Source organism: Hippoglossus hippoglossus, chromosome 5, assembly GCF_009819705.1.
Source record: "Hippoglossus hippoglossus isolate fHipHip1 chromosome 5, fHipHip1.pri, whole genome shotgun sequence".
Classification (NCBI taxonomy): domain Eukaryota; kingdom Metazoa; phylum Chordata; class Actinopteri; order Pleuronectiformes; family Pleuronectidae; genus Hippoglossus; species Hippoglossus hippoglossus.
The window spans coordinates 11,462,467-11,481,608 of NC_047155.1; the positions used below are offsets into that span (position 1 = coordinate 11,462,467).

Genomic DNA, 19,142 nt, shown 5'->3' on the forward strand with positions numbered 1-19,142 from the left:
CTATGTTGTGTGTATATTCCCTGTTTGCACCACAGCAGTGCCTTTTTAAAACCAATATTTAAGTAGATGATGTCACCTGACCCAATTTTTCTTAACATGGAAAATGGCTGGCTCAGACACAGGAAGATGCAGGAATAGTGGCACACACTTGGTAATGGAAAAGGGAGACTCTGACTTGTGGTCTTTTAGCTCCCCCATGTGGGGTAAGCAAAGATTGCAGAACATAAGTCAACTGGTTTGGGTGAAAGGATGATCAGTGGTAGAAACACAATAATTGACACAGGAGTCTTAAATGGCAAAAAAATCCTTTTAGTTTGAACAGAACCCTGAATAATAGTAGCTTTTACAGTAACGCTGCTAGTATTGAGCAATAGGTGGTACCATAGAACACAAAAACAAAAAATGTGTTTTTCTTTTATAGCAAGCTGCAACAGCATGATCCATACAATTGCAGTTTCCTCAGAAACATTAGCACGGCTTGCATCCAGTCAGTCTTTAGGCTGTAATAGCCAATTGACATTCTGCAGAGGCAGCAATTATGGCTGGCACCATAATGTTGAGAGCCAGTCAACCTCATAATGAAAGGCTTAAAACATGTTACATACGAAAGTTTATGTTACAGCCCTGAATCCAGGCCTGGTGTCTGCTGAGGGCCCAACAGACGAAGCAGTTTGCCATGGCACAAAACAAATCATATGGACTATTTTTGCTGATGAAGATGGCTTCTTTAGGATGGAAAGGAAATGTGATTTTTTTTTTTTTCTTTCTTCCTGTGATTGAAACGCTTCCAACAAATGTTAAGTGATCACTATACTGAGTTGATGGGCAGAGGGTGGTGGAGCAGAAGCCTACAGCCTGAAAGCATGCGTCCTATTGATGACATTAAGTACTTGCTGCTGGCTCTATGAACCCCTCCCCCAGTCTTTTCTTTCATTGTTGTCCACCTTCAGGGTTACCCATAGTTCACATGAGTCTTCTCTGTTTGCTGTTCTTCCGTTTTGTTCGGTTTCCGACTGAATGCTGATTCACACCCCAGTTTCAACTTCTCCTCTTCCTGATAATGACAAGAATCACTGTCATTATTACAAAGGTATGGCCAGGAGCAGGGTGATGGCTCACTGAGCTTTCCATGGCTTAGTGAGGGCCCAGACAGAATTTGCCACCAGTACACATTTCTCTGTGTTTTTTGAAAAGTTGTGTGTACAAGCGCGTTAGCGTGTGTCATCCTATTAGTCATGGCTCTGTGCTGATTAAGGAATTAATTGTCATTGTACTCATACTCGGGGCTCGATTAAGCGTCACCCAGCACTAAACTGTGAAATTTGGGGATAGCACACTGGTTAAGTCACTGAATGATCGTGTGGAAAAGTGTCGTTGGTTTATTTTGCATGTTAAAATATGAACAATGGGAAGCCCTTCGAGACTGCAACTGCGATTAAGCACTGTACAGCGTTACATAAATATTGTGTATGTGTATGGTGTGAATGCTAAATTAATGCTAAAGATCTCTCAAACGAACTGTTAACGGTGGGCGGTCACTGGCAGCACATTCATTGAGTCAGAAAATCCTGCTTTGGGTGTGATGCTAATATTGCTAACTCAGAGAAACAGGCAGGTAGACATTCCCTTGGCCGTGTGACCGAAACAAAACATTAACACAAGGCTTTGAGAGGTTACAGCGCAGCTCATGCAGACGTTAGGCAACTGATAAAAGGAAGAAAACAGGGGAAAGCAGTGGTTAGCCTGTGTGTGTGTGTGGTGATTGACATTTCTATACTAAATATCAACAAGCAAGAAAAGAGGACGAAAGATTTTACAGCAAAGAATCAGACAAAGGATCTATGCTCAAACAGTCCACTCACACACTCTCCCACACACACAAATAAATCCAGTGCCACACTTTAACTCAAAAAGGTCACACACTCCTTAGGAAAAGATAGGAAAAAAGTGCATGGGCACACACACTGTATGAACACACTGGTTGTGTATACACAGATTAGAGCAGTGGCCAATGTCTGTCTGTCTGTCTAGCTCTGAGAAGAGCAGTGCGGATTAGCGTGAAACATTATATGGAGTTGTGCTGTACAGTGTGCGGCAGGATGTACAGTGCGTCTGTCCTATTGGTGCTGGGAAGGTCAACACTCAGACACTGAGCGACAGCGTGTGCCATTGAGTGTCTGCGTATGTGTGTGCGTGCGTGACTGTGAGGTAAAGTAAATTAAGAGGCTTCTCTAAATGTGCACCAATAGTGGCTGGGTCTCGCTATCGGTGGGCTCACCCTCATGGGGGGGCAGGTGGTACACCACGCAGAGGGAGGAGTACAGGCAGCCCACGAATGACATCAGGCTTGAAAAGTACATCACTCCCTGGGCCCCACCCACCAGTGAGGTCAGAGGTCCCATCGCCACAGAGACCAGGATCTGAGCCAGGAAATACTGGCAGCTGAGCAGAGAGATGTCCACCCCCATCCCTCGTCTGGTCCCTTCCTCTGATGAGCCACAAAACTGTGGGACACACATGAGAAAGTTGAGTTACGGTGCTGAATCTAACCACACGGTTAAAGCAATATTATTTTATTATTTTTGGGAATGATGCCTAATTGTCTGTTATGAGAGTTACATAGGAGGATTGATACCACTTTTATATCAGTTAAATATGAAGCAGCCATCAGCAGTCGATTAGCTCACACTGGGAACAGGGAAACAGTTCACATGGCTCTGAGAGCTTAAGGGAACAAAATCTGCTTAGCAGAAATGCTACAACTAAAGAAACATAAAACCTTAATGTGATGTTTTTTACACTTTGGTTTTGTAAGGATTGAACGAATTAGATTTAGAATGTAAACAACAATGTCACTAAGTAGAGCACATTCCTCTGCTAAGGCCAAACAATCCTACTGTGATGTGTTTGGAAGTTTTTGTGAACAGTTTGATTTCTTTGTGGGTCTTTTGTTGGATTTATTGTCGTGTTTAAGGAATTTCGCCCTTTGTCTTCCTTCTATTTGGTTTTGGATTTGTGTCTGTGCAATTTTAGCTTATTACTTCCTGCTTTATTTTGTACTCACCATTGGATCTCGTTTCTGAGCACTTAACTTCCTGTCTTTGTCTGCTTTCCCGCTCTTTGTGATCACCTGCCCCACCTTTGTTTAGTTACCTCAACTATCGACATTATAGTTTCATTGGTGTGTGTTTGTTAGTTAGCAGGATTACACAAAACCTGCTGAACTGATTTCCATGAAATGGGTGGAGAGGTGGGTCATAACCCAAGTACCAATCCATTCAATTTAAAGTGAAAACTCAGTTTCATGGTGAGATGGGGCAGTAGCCTTGGTGGAGGTTTACCTTCTAGTGTAACCTATATCTAACTTAACCTGCTTTCAGACACTGAACTCAGCAGATACTCCATATTCTCTTTTCGGAAGACGTGCATGTTCGAGTGAGAGGATCCACAGTTTCTGTGAATGTTCTGCGCCTGGCCTCTAAGTGTAAAGTCTGTAGAAATTCAGGAGAAATTGATGTGATAACACAGCAGGGGATTCCCTCCTTGTTCCACAACAAGTAAGCGGGGGGTGGGCTAACACGCGACAGGCGCAAAAATGAAAAAAAAACAAAAAGAAAAGAAAAATCTTCCGGTGAAACTGCGGAGCCATACACATAGAATAATATTTAAAGAGGGTTCATGGTGATAAGAACTGACACCAGTGTCTGTGAGATGTAGAGAAAATCATGTGATCTCCGCAGTGGAGTTAATACGTCGCTTCCTCCCTCTGCCTGCTGCACCCGGCTGCACCAGAGCCTGAATAATGCAGAGGATTTGTTGCTGATGTGTGTGCAGAGAACCTCCCGCTGTGTTGTGCATGAGTGAAAGGCAAACTGCGGGTAAAATCTGTAGCCAATTCTCCAGCGTTTTTACCCACAGGTCATGTCTGAAAACGGCTTTTGTGTATTTATTGTTTATTAAGGTAATTATTGAGTGTCAGAGGTGGTAGGTGGATGACATTACCAACTAACTGTCACCAGTCTTTATGCAAAACTCAGCTAGGCAGCTGTATGGTTGGTGTGTGTGGTGACAAATAAAATGTGAATTTGAATTTGCTGGCTGTAGATTTATCATATTTCATATTTAACTGGTAAAAGAGTGGTATCAATCTTCTTATTTATCTCTTGGCGAGATAGAGAATAAGCATTTAAGTATTCTTTTTAAGTTGTAAAAATATCATTTAACTACAAATGAGTGAATGTTAGTCCTACACATGCTGTGTACACATGACTAACCTGAGGGCTCTGGTAGTATTCACACAGCAGAGAGTAAGGCAGCGTGCATAGAGAGGAGAAGAGCACCCCGTAGGTGACACAGAGAGACAGTACCACGTAGAGGTTGGTGGACAGTGTGGCAAGACCTGTGCCCAAACCAAACGCCAAGTAGGCAAAAAAATACAGAGTGCGAAGAGAGAAACGCTCCTCTAGTTTCTCCAATATGGCTGAATGTCGAAGAGGAAACAGAGAGACACACAGAGGGGAAATGTTGAGGTGTTAGGATGACAAATGACTGCAAAGAAAATCCAATAAGGGTGAGTAATTAATCTTCCCAGGGCTGAGCTTTGCTAACACCCAAGTCATGATGTGATTGCAAGTGTAGTTTACCTGAGTAGAAAGCAGCACTGAATGCATAGATGCACATGCCCCAGCAGCCCATGCTAACGCCAGCATTGTAGCGTTGGTAAGCCTCCGAGTCGTGGGGTGCTTTGGGGTCTCCTTTGAACACAACCTCCCCCATGAAGTCGGTGTAGAAGAGCAGCATGCCTTCAAAGGACAGCCAGCCTGCAGCGCAGAGAGACGCAAAGCCTATTAACTCAGTTCATTTGAAATACAAAACAGGCCGCTTCTAAGATGTTGCAGGGTTCTTGAACGAAACTGAATTTTAAATGGAAAGGATTTCTCTCACCCAAAAAATGATTAGTGCATAAACTCCGCAGGGAGGGAGGCATCCTGTAGATGGCTATACACAGCAGCTTCATTGACATTTGGGATTCTCCTGTCTCCACATTCTCACTCAGATCACTCTCATACCGCACCCCATTCAGCAAAATGTTTGCAACCTAAGTCGGAGAAAAAGAGACCGGCATTGTGTTCAGAAAATGCAGTGGTGGCTACTGAGTGAACAGCTTTTGTCCTTTTCAAAATATGTGTCTGACCTGCTGGCTGAAGGTCACTGTTCTTCTGCGTCCGTTCTCTAGCTCGACAACCTGCACTGCCATGGGCTCCTCTATCAGTGCGAGACTCTGGGGTCTCTTCAGGATACCAGCGTTGGAGCCCCGGTGTGACCCCAAACCTGGCTGATCTCCAGCTGTGTCCTGAGAGGCTCCATGAGATTGTGCATCTCCCTCGGGCTGGGGCGCTTCTGCATCCTGCGCTTCTGTGGCTGGATGAGACACCACCTCAGCCTGGGTCTGTCCTACAGGATTACTCCCTGTCCCCTGTGTGGACCCCTCTGGAAGAGGGGAGTCCCCTGGAGGCAAGGGTGCAGTGGTGGAGTTTGGGGCGAGGGCTTGTGGTGTCTGCTGACCCGTGTAGCAGTCTATGAGCACACTGTCTATGTAGGAGGTTCCTAATGAGGAGGCAAACTCGTTAATGCCAGTGAGCGAGCTGTCCCTACTGATGAAGCTGCCATATTTGGGAGTGAGGGGGCTCAGTGGCGATATGGGGCTACTGAGGCCGGCACAGAGGCATGCATTGGCACTGCAAGAATGGGCTAGAGGGTCAGGAGGGTGAGATTTTGTGAAATTGTAGCTGTAAAGACCATCCTCATCTTCCTCGTCCAGTCCCAAATTGGATCCCTGGCGGACCGGAGGAGAGAAAGGGAGAGGAAGACTAGGGCTCTTCAGTTGGTTGTGGCCGGAGTTTTTGTTTGGCTGGCTCTTTGGTAGCGGCCGCTCAGGGATACTCATCAGAGTCATGGCTGTGGCGATCACCAAAGTGATGCTCGTAAACACGTATATAACCCGCAGTTGACCTCCCATCGACCTTCCAAACTGTGTCTGGTCCCAGTTGATGCCACCCACGATGTAGCCGAACCCACCTCCTAGTCCTTTAAAGAAAAGAAAAATAACGGCGTGATAAAAAGTCAAACTTTTATAGAACCTTTTCCAAAATATGATAATTTCTTAAAGCTCTATTTCTGCTAGTCTTTCCCCTGATTGTCATAAAAGACTAATATCTATTGTTTCTATCTTCTATGATATAAATTATACAGTGTAATAATAAAGTCAACATGTATTTTTAACCTCGTAAAGTGTTTTCTTACCTGCCAGCAGTGCATGGATGTTCAGCCCCCGATCCTGGTCTTCTGGGCTGCATACATCCATCATGTAGGCATGGCTTGGGTTGTCGGCTGAATCAGCACTAAAGTCCATCAGGACCACACCACATATTGTCAGGACAATCCCCCACTTGTGATTTAAAGCTGTGTCATCCAGAGCTCCTCCAATGTCACGCCCATTCAGCACCAGGGTTAGACCGAGCAAAGCCCCTATGAAGTAGAAAAAGTCAACGTCAGATTCATATAGACATCTCGCTTAGGGGGGGGGGGGGGTAAATATATTTACTAGGCAGAAAAGGTCTAATGAAAGATGCTGTCAAGTAGCACTATGGGAGGCAAAGATAAAAGTGTTTTGTGTTTTTACCAAAGATGCCAAGTTTTCACCCTGGTCTTTTCATGTGTTGGTTGATTTGTATGTATGTTTGTTAGTAAATGGATCTGGATCAAGAACCAATAAAACTTTGGTGCGGATCTGGATCCGAGGGCAGAACCAGGAATTACTTGTTTCACTTTCTTTAAAATTGTGAGACTGGACATTTTTAAGCATTTTCTTTCTGTTTTCCCAGGGAATAGTTCACGGATCTTGATAGGAAAATCAGGCATATTTAGGGATTTGATATTTATGAGTGTGTAAAATTGAATATTGACTGCTGGGCCTTGAGAATGTTTTGGGCTCTATTGAGTGTCATCCTAGTTTCTTCATTATATGGACTAAAAGTCACTATATTTGGCCTCTGATTTTAATTTTCTTTTTTAAATTTGTCTCTTATATTTATGTATTGAGTCCTCTTTTAACATTTCTTACCTATAGCCAAGGCAAATATGAATGGTCTCCTTCGCCCAAACCGGGATGTACATCGATCACTCCATGCTCCAAGGAGAGGCTGAACGAGGAATCCTTTCACCCAAAAGACAGAGGACAGAGTTAGATGTCACTGAGTTAGAGCTACGGGATTATTGCTTTTCATATGTGTCACATGTCAATTTCTATCAGTTGTTCGCTCACCGAGTATTGGGCTAATAAACCAAACCAAGCTGTAGAACTGATCGGGGAGGCCCATCTGTAGAAGCACAGGCGTCACATAAGCTGTTTCCATGGCATAGCTGAACTCAATCCCAAACAGGACGCAGCCATTGAAGAGCAGCTCATGGAAGGTACGTCTCGGAGGAAGTTCACTGAGGTCCAGCTGGTCCAGAGGACAGGGCGTGTTGGGCGGTGGAGGCGGAGAGGGTCTTATCAACTTCCGACGCTTCGGCTGTCTCTGGAAGTTGTTGGCGCGGTGACTGAGGAGCCGGGTGGTGGACGTTGGGAAGCTGGCAGTTTTGGGGAGCGTGCTCCTCCAGGTACCTTCCTGAGCTGTGGATGACCTCCCCCCTGGACTGGGCAGGAGGGGGTCGCTGGGGGTGCCCATGCCCGGAGATGACATCTCTCTCTCTCTCAAACCGGCTTTCACTGCAGAAAGAGAAGAAAGCGTGGTGTCAAGCTGGTGGAACACTTGTATTGTTCATATTAGAGGTCACACAGGAGCAGCACGGGAGCACGTGTGTAACTTAGCACCACTGATGGTAGTGTAGCTCCAACAACGCCACACTGCAGTCATCAGCAAACAGCGACGATGGGCACGACGCACTGCAACCAATGCGCATGTTAGTGTTGTGCGCAGAGCCCATGTGCTCACCGTGGCGGACCACAGCAGTGTAGTATGCGGCACCGAGCTCATGGAGCCTGTTTCCATTTTAATTTTTCATGGAGGGAGCTCGGGTCGGACACAATGGAGCCGCTGGAGGTGGCGATGAAGGCTCACGAGACATTTACAAGGACAACGTGACACAGGCGCTCGTACGCAAATGAAAAATCTGACCATTATAAATCCTTTTTGTAGACGCGTAACGGATCTGTCGCTTCTCTTCAGAGTGAATTTATCAAACGATGATCGACATTTCCCTCGACTTCCCATGGAGTCTGTGAAGGTGACGAGCCCACGATCCACTCAGCTGTGCTGGAGGAGGAAGGAGAAGAAGGCGTGCAAAAATGAAAGATGATAATTACCTTACCGGGGCGGCTCGTCATTTATTGCGTTAAACTGTGAACAGAGCGATGACCACTGTGATTTACACGACTCATGGTTGGGGTCTTTCTTTGTTTTTTGTTTGTTTGTTTTTTTGCCTTTGATGCAGTCATCCCCCCGATTCCTCCTCCGTCCCTTCTCCTTCCCCCTCTTCTCTCCCCCCCTTCGCCTCTTCCGCCCGTCCTGTCCCGTGACGTCACGCCCCTCCCTGCAACATCAGCACCGCGCGGACGGTGCGAAAACACACATGTGACTATCAACACATCTGTCCATCTGCACATCCGCCCTCTGCTCTGGTACAGTATGTAGGCTGTACAGTGAGCGTAAGGTCAGACTAAGACAATACTTGAATTTAACGAATATATTTACTGTAACGTACTTTTGTGCTACTACTTAAGTTGATCAATTTTATTAAACTCTATAATTCTACTCTCTCTCTCTGCTACATTTGAGAGTGAATGTTTTTACTCAATTAACCTCCATTTTTATGATTTAGTTTTTTCACACCAAGATTTTACATAAAACACATGTAAAATACAAAATAAGATATAACCAGTGGTTTTCAACATTTCAAGAAAACACACTCCTTGCCACATCTCAGATGTTATTGATTTAAAGAAATTTCCTCTCTCAACCTACCAGATTCAATTAATGTCCCTTAAATGTATGAGGTGCCCCACTGAATAAAGCCACTGGACCTTACAACCTATTTTTCACATATTATCCATGTAACTGGCCACTAACTCCTGTCCTACATCATTCATTATACTGTGTTTATTCAATTAATTAATCAATTTCAAAAACAAAAATGAGTCAACATTTTGCAAATAAAATATGTAAATGTTATACATTTTAAGTAATTAAATAAAACTCATAAGATCACAAGATGTGTGACCCATGCAAGTAAAATCTAGAAAAGACAATGTGAACAGAAGAGTAAGATTAAACAAGAAGATACAAACCCTGCTGAGATAATAACAATAAATTTTTAATTCAGCCTAAAGATAATAGCACATGCAAAGTTAATGACGGATGGATGGTAATTTTTTCCAGTACAACCATGTACTGCATTGAGTTTCATTCAAATATATCAAACAATACACTGAATGTATCTCTTTAGTCTGAGGTATTTTATAATAAAGTATGTCATAATAAAGATCTGACCAAATTAATATAAATATCTATTATATAAATAAGTTGACAGTGTTTTTCCAATAGCCTAATTACATGAAACTTCCTGGATAATTATTCATACTTCATTAACTATATTCGTCTGGGCTTGGTCCCTGTAGACGTGCTGAAGTGATATTGGGGCCTCCTCTGATAGCAGGCTCATCCTGTCTAATTGACTTGTAGTGAGATAATCTGGCCTGCAGGTTGTCCAGCTGGTTACAAGAGAGGTCTCTGCGGTACGATCTAATGAATTCATTAAGTTACCGAACCAAGAGAATGATGCATTTTCTCTGTTTTTGTTCTTTTGGTAAATGGAAACATGTTTTTTGTAAGTTCAAATCTGGATCTTCAGAGAAACTGTCTATGGGTCTCAGATAAAATGTGTATTTAGTGCAATAGTTCCATCTGAAATGAAGTGAAGGATAAAGTGGCACAAAACAAAACTATAGGGCTGGGTGATAAAACATAACAATAATTATTGCATTATGCTTTTTATCAAAAGTTCAAAATATATCGTTATATCGATTATGAATTTTGCGAGCACAGTGAGGAGGTAGCTACAACATACTATGTTTTAATGTTCGACCTCAGACTTGTAAAATGTTTTGCTGCTATAGAGTTTTTTCATTCTCTTTTCATCCAAGTGACTACAGGAGTCAACACTTAAACACCTAAAAATAAATAATATAATAATAATAAAATAATTTATTTGCATCTCAAAGACTATGACAATTAATTCATCTTGGTTTTATCAAATACTATGTTTAGCACTACATGCTACCAATCCCAGCTGTGGATTGATATAGTTGTCAGATGTTAGACATTTATATATATACATATTCATATGATTTTTTTGTGCTTTTGTATTTATTTTATTCTATATTGTGTTATATTTGATCTGGACCCTGAATCTGAATAGTAAATCATCATCAACATCAGCCTGTAAACTTGAAGGAAATAATATTGTGACACTATTTTTATCATTGATCGGGTTAGGGTTAGGGCTATTAGTTATCTTGATAACCTGTTTGGCCTTGTTACCCAGCTCCGTAATGACACTATTCAAGTGAAATAAAAGAACCACACATTTGTATTTAAATACAGTGGTTGAGTCAATGTTTATTCTCGTGCAGGTTGGTGAATTTAAAGCAAACTGGTGACAGGTGACACATATCACACAGGAAGAAGGGATCACATGTCATAAATCCATTAACCTGTGTGAAACCTTATGCAACCTGCATTCTGAAAATGTTATCATTTAAAACATTTTAAATGAATTAAATCTAACCTGGAGAACCGATGTTTCACATGTGGTAGGAAAACAGTGCATTCAAAAAATGTATTACAGTTAAAAATAAAAAGGGTTCTATAGTAGTGCTAAAATCCACGTGTTTAAAAATGCCCCGCTTCCGCGTTGTACATTGTGTGCTGTGATTGGCTGATTGTCTAGCACTAAGGGAATCTGATTGGAAGGCGGAGTTAAGTGGGCGTGTACGGACGTAGTTTTGCAACAGTTTCGCTATGGGCGTTTCACAAACACATGTAAGATCATAACACTGAACCTTCATCCTCCTACACGCTCCTCTTCATAGAACATGGCGAAGGTGGATCTGGCTCGGGTCGGAAAGAACCTGCTGAAGAGCTGCGACACAGAGGAGGTGAGGTTTTAACACGTTCAGTGTCAGTGGCGGCTCCTGCCAAATTTCTTAAGGGGGGTAATTGTTGCGATGATGGCGATGATCAGTGTGTACATGTGTGAAATGTTCCGTCTCATGGGGAAGCTGTGAACTGTGGTTCCCTCTGAGGGCAGTTTCCTGCTGTGATAAACCTGCCATTAACCTCCCAGTGCTGCTGTAACTCTGTGACATAATGATGATGTGATGGGAAAACATGTGATCAACACAACATGACTCACAGTCACTGAATATTCAGTGTTTGAATGTATGATGTGTGATGCAGTGTCATTTATAAAACATGTTTCATACACAGAGACATTAAACCAACTGAGATGAATCAAAAAGCACAGCAGATAGTTTTCAATAAAAGATAAATAAAGAATAGATAAAATAAATAAATGATATGAAAATAGATTTAAAAAAAGGAATTAAAATAGATTAAAAAGGAGCAGAATAAATGAGGTTAAAGAGATTGAAAAAGGTTACACAAATAATAAGGATACAATCTGTTTAAGATTTAAAAAAATGTATGTGTGACATGTATGAATAAAAGTTTTCAGTGTGGATTTAAAAGCGGCCTTGGATTCATGGGAATTCCTTTCTGAGACCATAAGGCAGTCGGTTCCAGCGCTGTGCTGCATAGTGACTAAAGGCTGCTTCACATGTTTGGACTTTGCCCCCGGCACCACTAGCAGACCACTCCCCAGTGATCTCAGTGATCTCACAGGGTCATATCGTTCCATAATGTCTGTTGGGTATATGGGCGCAGCTCCATAAAGGGATTTAAAAATAAGCTGTAAAACTTCAATATTGATCCTGTGGCTCACTGGCAGCCAGAGGTTTAACAACAGGGGATACGTGGCCTGTTGTTTTTAGATCTGGTTCGAAACTCTTGCGGCTGAATTTTGGATCAGTTGCCTGATTGTCTTATGAGGACATCCTGTTAAAAGTTCCATTGCAGTAGTAGATAAAGTTAATAAAAGCTACCGACCCACATTTCCCTCATGCAGCCTTTGTGTCACCTGTTGTGGAAAAAGTAGAAAGTTTGAAATCCTCTGGTTCAAGTTTCTTGGATCTGGATATTTCCTGGTGTCTCATGATAGTAAACACAATATATTTGTAAAACAAGACATTAAAGACAATATCATGGGCTCTGTGAAATAGGAATGTGCTTTTTTACAATTTTCTAACATTTTATTTACCAAATGACCAGGGCTGGGTAATAAAACTATAATAATTATCACAATATTATTTTCATCAATAGCAATGTAAGAAAAGTACAGTATCAATATAATACTTATGCATTGGGCAATCACAGTGAGGAGGATATAGACTATTGTAGATGTTGCACATACATTGTCTAAAAGCAGGGGAAATATGATCCCTTCAGACCCATTCTCACCTCATTGCACTGGCTGCCTGTGGTTTTTGGAATTGATTTTAAAAATTGCATTCATCCTTTAGTTAAACTGTTGCATTAATTTGTTAAAATTTCTAATTGCACTGCATCTATTATCAGTTTTAATGTCTGTGGAGCACTTTGTAATTTGAAAAGTGCTTCATAAATAAAGTTTATTATTACATATTCATAAAGAAGAGTTTAAAACCACCACCTTCACTCAGGAGCAAAAATCAGTCTTCAAGAAATAATAATGTAACATTCATTGTGATAACTCTTGATATTGCCTGACATGAAATGTTTTATCTATAATTTTTAAGCCACATCACCGAGCTCTACAAACAACAAAGAGATTGAATTAGAGAATAATTACAGATTATTATACATCGATAGTAAAAAAAAAAAGCGATGATTTAATTATTTGCTTCCTCTTTGTGTTTCAGAGTGTGGAGCTCCAGTCTCTGTGGCAGGACCAGCCCGTGGTCTTGTTTTTCCTGCGCAGGTTTGGTTGTCAGGTGTGTCGCTGGATGGCCTCAGAGATCAGCAAACTGGAGCCGGACCTGAGAGCCAGCGGCGTTGCACTGGTCGGAGTCGGACCTGAAGTGTTTGGGCTGAAGGAGTTCAAGGAAAAAGGATTTTTTAAAGGATGTAAGCAGCCATACTTACACTTCTTCTAACAACACTCAGTAGATTGTGCAAACCTCCGACGAGGCCCAACAGTCCCTGTATGAAACCACCTTTAATTTCACTGGATTCAGATTTTTTATTTAGATCTGCAACAAATTTTACACACTCATAGATATGAGTTCCTTAAACATGTCTCAATGTTTTCATCAAGATTTATTTGTCTGGATCCACGCCAACATGCAAGGGGTTATTTATTGATCCATCCAAAATCTGGAAATCTGTTTAGGTTTTTCTTAATCCAGTTAAAAATAAAACCAAAACAAGCAAACAAAAAGATTGTGGTGAAAACATAACCTTCTTGGTGGAGGTGATAAATATTCTGGTCCAGTTTTAATAAATAAGAAATGGGTAGAACTTTTTAAATTCAGACAAACACATTTTTACGCACGTCTACATGGGGAGCCTTGTTCCAATAAAGGCCCAATATTATATTTTCTTTTCAGATACACCAAAATAAAAATAAAATGTAACTGATACAACTTGTTTATTATTAAGATGTGATGTGTCACCCGGGATCTGACGCTGTTACTGAGTCCATCACTCTTGTTAAATATAAATATTCATTAATCGTCTTCTCTTTTAGCCATTTACGTGGATGAACAAAAGAAAACCTACAAGGATTTGGGCTTTAAAAGGTGAGAACAGTTTTTCTTGTTTGTGTTGGTGAAGTTTATTACTTCGATTTGTCAAAGATGATTAGTTTTAACCTTAATTCCAATATTCAGGGCTGCACCAACTCAGTTTTATTGATCAGTCGATCAACAGAAAATAAATCAAACTGTTGTGATAATCACTTAGTTTTTTTGTAGACAAAAATAAGTATTTGCTGCCTCCAACTTTTCAGAATTAGGTTCAAATGCTTCTCGGTCTTGCCTTGTATGAAGGGGAATTGAAAAGACCGAGGAAATATTGGCAGATTGATTGATAATTAAATTACATCTTTTCAGTTTGACCACTAATAAGCTGCGTTTTGATGATTGCTCATCTTTTTCTCTCTCAGGTACACAGGCTTAAGTGTGGTTCCTGCTGCTTTGGGGAAGAAAGTACGAGATGCAGCTTCAAAGGTAGATATCCACATGGTCCATACAGTTGACCTGTGGTCACATGGAGCGAGGATACAAGTTCCTCTCTGACTGTTTCTGACCTCACGTTGTCTCTGCTGTTCTCAGGCCAGTGCAGAAGGAATCCAGGGAAACTTCTCAGGAGACCTGCTGCAGAGCGGAGGCATGCTCATCGTGGCCAAAGGTACAATCACAATTAGTATACACAGAAATGTGGGGTTGTCTCGGAGCGGGATCCTAATGAGAAGACTTGATGAACCCAGGGAACACGTGAAGTTTGATCAGTCGTTTGAACGAAGGCAAAGAAATGAATGTAAATTGCAGTTCTGCAGTCTCTCCTCTAGAGGGCAGTGCAGCATCACATCAGTGTAGTGTTGTCAGAGGTTCATAATGCATTGATATATACTTTATTTTGTCGTACACAAGAGAGATGAGGTTTATTTTAATAAATTAAACCATTAACATTTTCAAATGATACCACTGGATAGGGTTATAGTATTCTGGTAATTTATCTGCATATAGGAAATGTTCTAACCTGGTGAAGAAGCATAGACAAATGAATTCACCACATAACTATATAGCATAGAAAAGAAAGACTTAAGAATTTTAGGAAGAGGGTCGAAGATGCCTAGACTATTGTAACTCCCTCCTGGCAGGTCTACCTGCTAGTGCCATCCGACCTCTGCAGCTCATTCAGAATGCAGCAGCTCGACTGGTCTTTAACCTAAATTCACTCACATGACTCCGCTCCTCCGCTCCCTTCACTGGTTACCGGTGGCTGCCCACATCCGTTTCAAAACACTAGTACTTGTGTACCGTGCTGCGAACGGATCGGGTCCAGTCTACATCCAGGACATGGTCAAACGTTACACCCCAGCCCGTTCACTCCGCTCTGCATCTGCCAATCGGCTTGTTGCTCCCTCACTGCGAGCTAAACACTCATCAAAATCACGACTGTTTGCTGTCCTGGCTCCTAAATGGTGGAATGAGCTCCCCATTGACATCCGGACATCAGAAAGTTTACACATCTTCCGCCGCAAACTAAAAACACACCTCTTCCGACTATACCTTGAATAACATTTTTAAAACTAACAATTTAGTAGCACTTAAAATGGCACTTACTTATAGCACTTTGTAGTTTTGCTTTTTTCAAGAAATTGTACTTTCTCTATTCTTGTTGTTCTGGGTTTGTACCCTCATGGTTGAATGCACTTATTGTAAGTCGCTTTGGATAAAAGCGTCAGCTAAATGTAATGTAATGTAATGAAAAATACTACCCCATTGAAATAGCTTTGAAGCAGTTAAGCGGATGCTCTTCAACTTCTCCTTTCAGTTTCTCTTTAAGTGAAGTAGTGATATACAGACATGGTCTGAATACAGCAAGAAAAAAAAGCAATCCTGTTCAACTGGGCCGTCACCAGTAGTGAATTAACTCTCTGTGTCCTGGGACTGTTGAGTTGTGGTGTGGCAGAGTGACCCAGTGGGAAGGAATCTGTGGAAGGGGAGTAGATCCTGTCCTGTCTCACTCCTCAGTGTAAAAATCTTGGCTCCAGTAAAAGTCAGTACTTGCAGAGTTCTCACCAGACACAAGTATCATTAAGACTTCTCTTTAATTTATGAACACCTCCATAGCAATGAAGTGGTTCATATTTACCTTTAACATTTACCTCATAACTGTGAGTAAAGCAGATGATTTCTCCTCCTGTGTGTGACAGACTTTCACCACACGTCTCGATAGGTTGCTGGTATTTCAGCCGTTGCATACAAAAGACATGTTGCAAGTATTTTGTGAAGCACTTTGTAACCTTGTATTAGGACAGTGCTTTCTCTAACTCTTTATTTTTCCTTTAATAGTTTTTTTTTATCGGCAGCTGTAAATGTAATCTTTGTTAAATATCAAATTGAAATTTGCACGGTGTATTCTGTTTGCTTTTATGCGTCAAACTGAGTTACAAGTTTTCAAATTCGTATCAACTTTTATTTGGTTGGTTAAAACTGACAACCTGCTTGTTTTGAGATACTTTCTAAATACATTTTAATCTGAAAAGGTGGAGAGAAGGTCCTGCTGCACTTCATCCAGGATTCACCTGGAGACCACGTTGCTCTGGAGGACGTTTCTAAGGCCTTGGGGGTCACAGCCAAAGTAACGGCAGGACAGCAACCAGTGGTAAGACGACCCACGATGAAGATGTTTCACTTCTCATGTCCCCCCTCCTCAACTTCACATGTTTTTTCTTAATGCCCATTATTGAACTTTGAGCTGTACAGTGAAGGGTTAAACAGAATAGAACCAAATTATACTATTTTGTCCATTGACGCACACGGACCGATCTGTTCGTCAGGTTTTTTCCAGCAGACTCTGTTTTACGTCAGTAGTGACACATGCATCAGTTTAGCCTCTTCACAGACCATTTCACACGTATTACTCCACCTTCATGCCGTGTTAGTGTCTGGGTTATAGGCCCCGGCATCTCTAAAACTCGAGGGATGAGCTCAGTCTGTACCTCATTGTACTTACATTTTTTTATTTATAAACATAGACGTTATTATACAACAACCAGCGCAGATTTATGAAATAAGATTAATGAAATAAGATTTATGAAATATTTACTCTTCTTACAAAGACCATTATGTAGCCCCTTCCACACTCCAACAAATTAAATTTCAAGAATACCATGGAAATAATTAATAGATTCAACATGCCATCGATTGCTGTTATCATTATAACCAGGACCTTTAGAAGAAGCACACAAGAGGCAGTTATTCAAATGGAGCTTTTCTTACTATAATGATAGATTCATACAAAACAGTCTGATTCAAAGGGAGATGAGTAAATATTGAGTGAAAAGAACCAGTATGTTCAGAGGTCATTGACATTACGTGTGAAGTCCAGAGAACTGGGCCGTTTTCCCTGTGATGACCGGGGCCGTCGGCGTGCCCATGACATCCAGCAGCACATGGTCTGTCAACGCCCCTTCCCCCTGGCTCTGTTAGTCGCCTCCCACAACACCCACCATGTCCGAGCTACTGCGAGATATATACTGTCGTGTTTCCCATGACCTGTCTGAAGACCAACAGATGTCATCTCCACAGCCCAGGAACAGAATCAACCTTGTGTGTGTGTGTGTGTGTGTGTGTGTGTGTGTGTGTGTGTGTGTGTGTGTGTGTGTGTGTGTGTGTGTGTGTGTGTGTGTGTGTGTGTGTGTGTGTGTGTGTGTTTCAACAACGTTAAGAGACTCATGGACAGAATTCATAGACAGAATTGTCAATTTGTGGATTACTGATTACTTGGCTGCTGATTGAAAATGATCCAGAAAGTGTTTTAATTATTTCAAATTGAATGAGAGTGGATCTCTCCTCTATCTGCACTCAGCTTTCCAAAAGGCCCGCCTGAGATTGATTTTCATAACTATTAATGAAACCGAAGTTTGGGATGGTCACATCTGATGGAAGCTACTGAGTCCAGGATAGCTGATGAATGGAAAAAGGCAATAATTTCATCTGCTATTTCTTTGATGGGCTTCAGCAAACTGTTCTATAGTGAGAGAGATTCATGTGAAGGGAATAATAATCTAGCAGTATACATAGTGTGGCATTTAAAACAACAGGCATGAGATCTGAAAAACATGCATCCATGATACTAGTTTTATTAATAATAAAAAAACATAAGGCACGATAAGGTCAGGGACATTCCCCTGTACATGGCTAGCCTTATTTTTAGAGGTGCTAAAAGCGTCTAGGACATGTGTTAGTAAACATTAAAACATTGACACCTAGTATCAACAGTCTGAGATGTAATTTTGGCAGAAACTGAACTCAAATGTCCCACATTGTACAGATCTGTGTCTTTTTTGGCCGGTATTAGCAATCTGGTAAAAGACCGCATTGCACGATAGCGGGAGTTTCAGAGAGTTTCAGTTATTTACTCAATATTGATCAAGACCCTTATCAACCCACAGCAGATGCATCATAACATCTTTATCGTGAACTCAGTAGCAGTTGGGAATATTTGTGGTTCAGCCTGGTATCAATAGAAGCCATTTGTAAATCTGAAGAGTGGACCTCACCCAAAGTTTTCCACATCGTAATCTGTAATTAAGACGCTGGCATCAAACTAGATTTGTGGGAGCAGATTAACTTGACTGCCAGTAATGGGACTTACACCTGAAGTTTGAATAACAAATGGCTCTTTTGCATCAGACTCTGTGTAAATAACATTGTTCAAGCTCATTATATGCGTATTTAACCTCTGTACTTTCTCTTGCAGTGTAATGATGATGTTTGTTCACGATGATGACGGCGCCTCATGGTACCTGATCAACACAACTCAGATGGAGATTTGGGAAGTGGAATGTCATTGATTTGTTAAAGTGAATATAAAACAATTGGCAACATTTTTAAATGTGTCTAATTTCTTTAAATGTGTGTAATTTTTTTATTTATAATGATGTCCACAGTGAAAGCTCTTTTTTGTAATATATGTTTTGTGTAATTTTGACCTTAACTTACTTTACACTTACAGACAGATTAGTGTGGTTATTTTATTAACATTTACTACACTCACTTTACAAAATGAAATTATTATTTATGTATCAAACTGTAATTAAACTTTAAATTAAATACGTCTTCAGTCGTTTTTTCAAGAAACAATTGCATGATCGTAACCTGACAAACCAGGACTATGCTATACATACAAGTATGCAAACATAAGCATATTTTACTTACTTTTAAGTATTTTGTTAAGATTAAAAATAATGTT

At 41.2% G+C, this 19,142-nt stretch overlaps 2 protein-coding genes across 3 annotated transcripts; one reads left to right on the top strand and one right to left on the bottom strand.

Annotated features, from left to right (window-relative positions):
- Positions 1 to 299: 299 nt before the first annotated feature.
- slc45a1 (solute carrier family 45 member 1) lies at positions 300 to 8,523 on the bottom strand. 2 transcript variants are annotated; one of them, XM_034585264.1, is made up of 10 exons: positions 8,369 to 8,523; positions 7,325 to 7,771; positions 7,124 to 7,216; positions 6,304 to 6,528; positions 5,195 to 6,087; positions 4,945 to 5,098; positions 4,644 to 4,820; positions 4,275 to 4,480; positions 2,279 to 2,504; positions 300 to 1,054 (listed from the first exon to the last, which is right to left on the bottom strand). In XM_034585264.1, the coding sequence occupies exons 2-10, from the start codon at positions 7,743 to 7,745 to the stop codon at positions 1,026 to 1,028; spliced, it is 2,424 nt and encodes an 807-aa protein (XP_034441155.1). In that variant the 5' UTR covers positions 7,746 to 7,771; positions 8,369 to 8,523; the 3' UTR covers positions 300 to 1,025. The 2 variants fall into 2 exon arrangements, with proteins under 2 accessions (XP_034441155.1, XP_034441154.1); XM_034585263.1 differs by having other exon boundaries at positions 300 to 2,504.
- A 2,538-nt stretch (positions 8,524 to 11,061) lies between these two features.
- On the top strand, positions 11,062 to 19,000 carry prxl2b (peroxiredoxin like 2B). Its single transcript, XM_034585268.1, has 7 exons — positions 11,062 to 11,218; positions 13,079 to 13,283; positions 13,906 to 13,957; positions 14,323 to 14,386; positions 14,492 to 14,567; positions 16,432 to 16,550; positions 18,651 to 19,000. The coding sequence occupies exons 1-7, from the start codon at positions 11,156 to 11,158 to the stop codon at positions 18,675 to 18,677; spliced, it is 606 nt and encodes a 201-aa protein (XP_034441159.1). The 5' UTR covers positions 11,062 to 11,155; the 3' UTR covers positions 18,678 to 19,000.
- Positions 19,001 to 19,142: the final 142 nt, after the last annotated feature.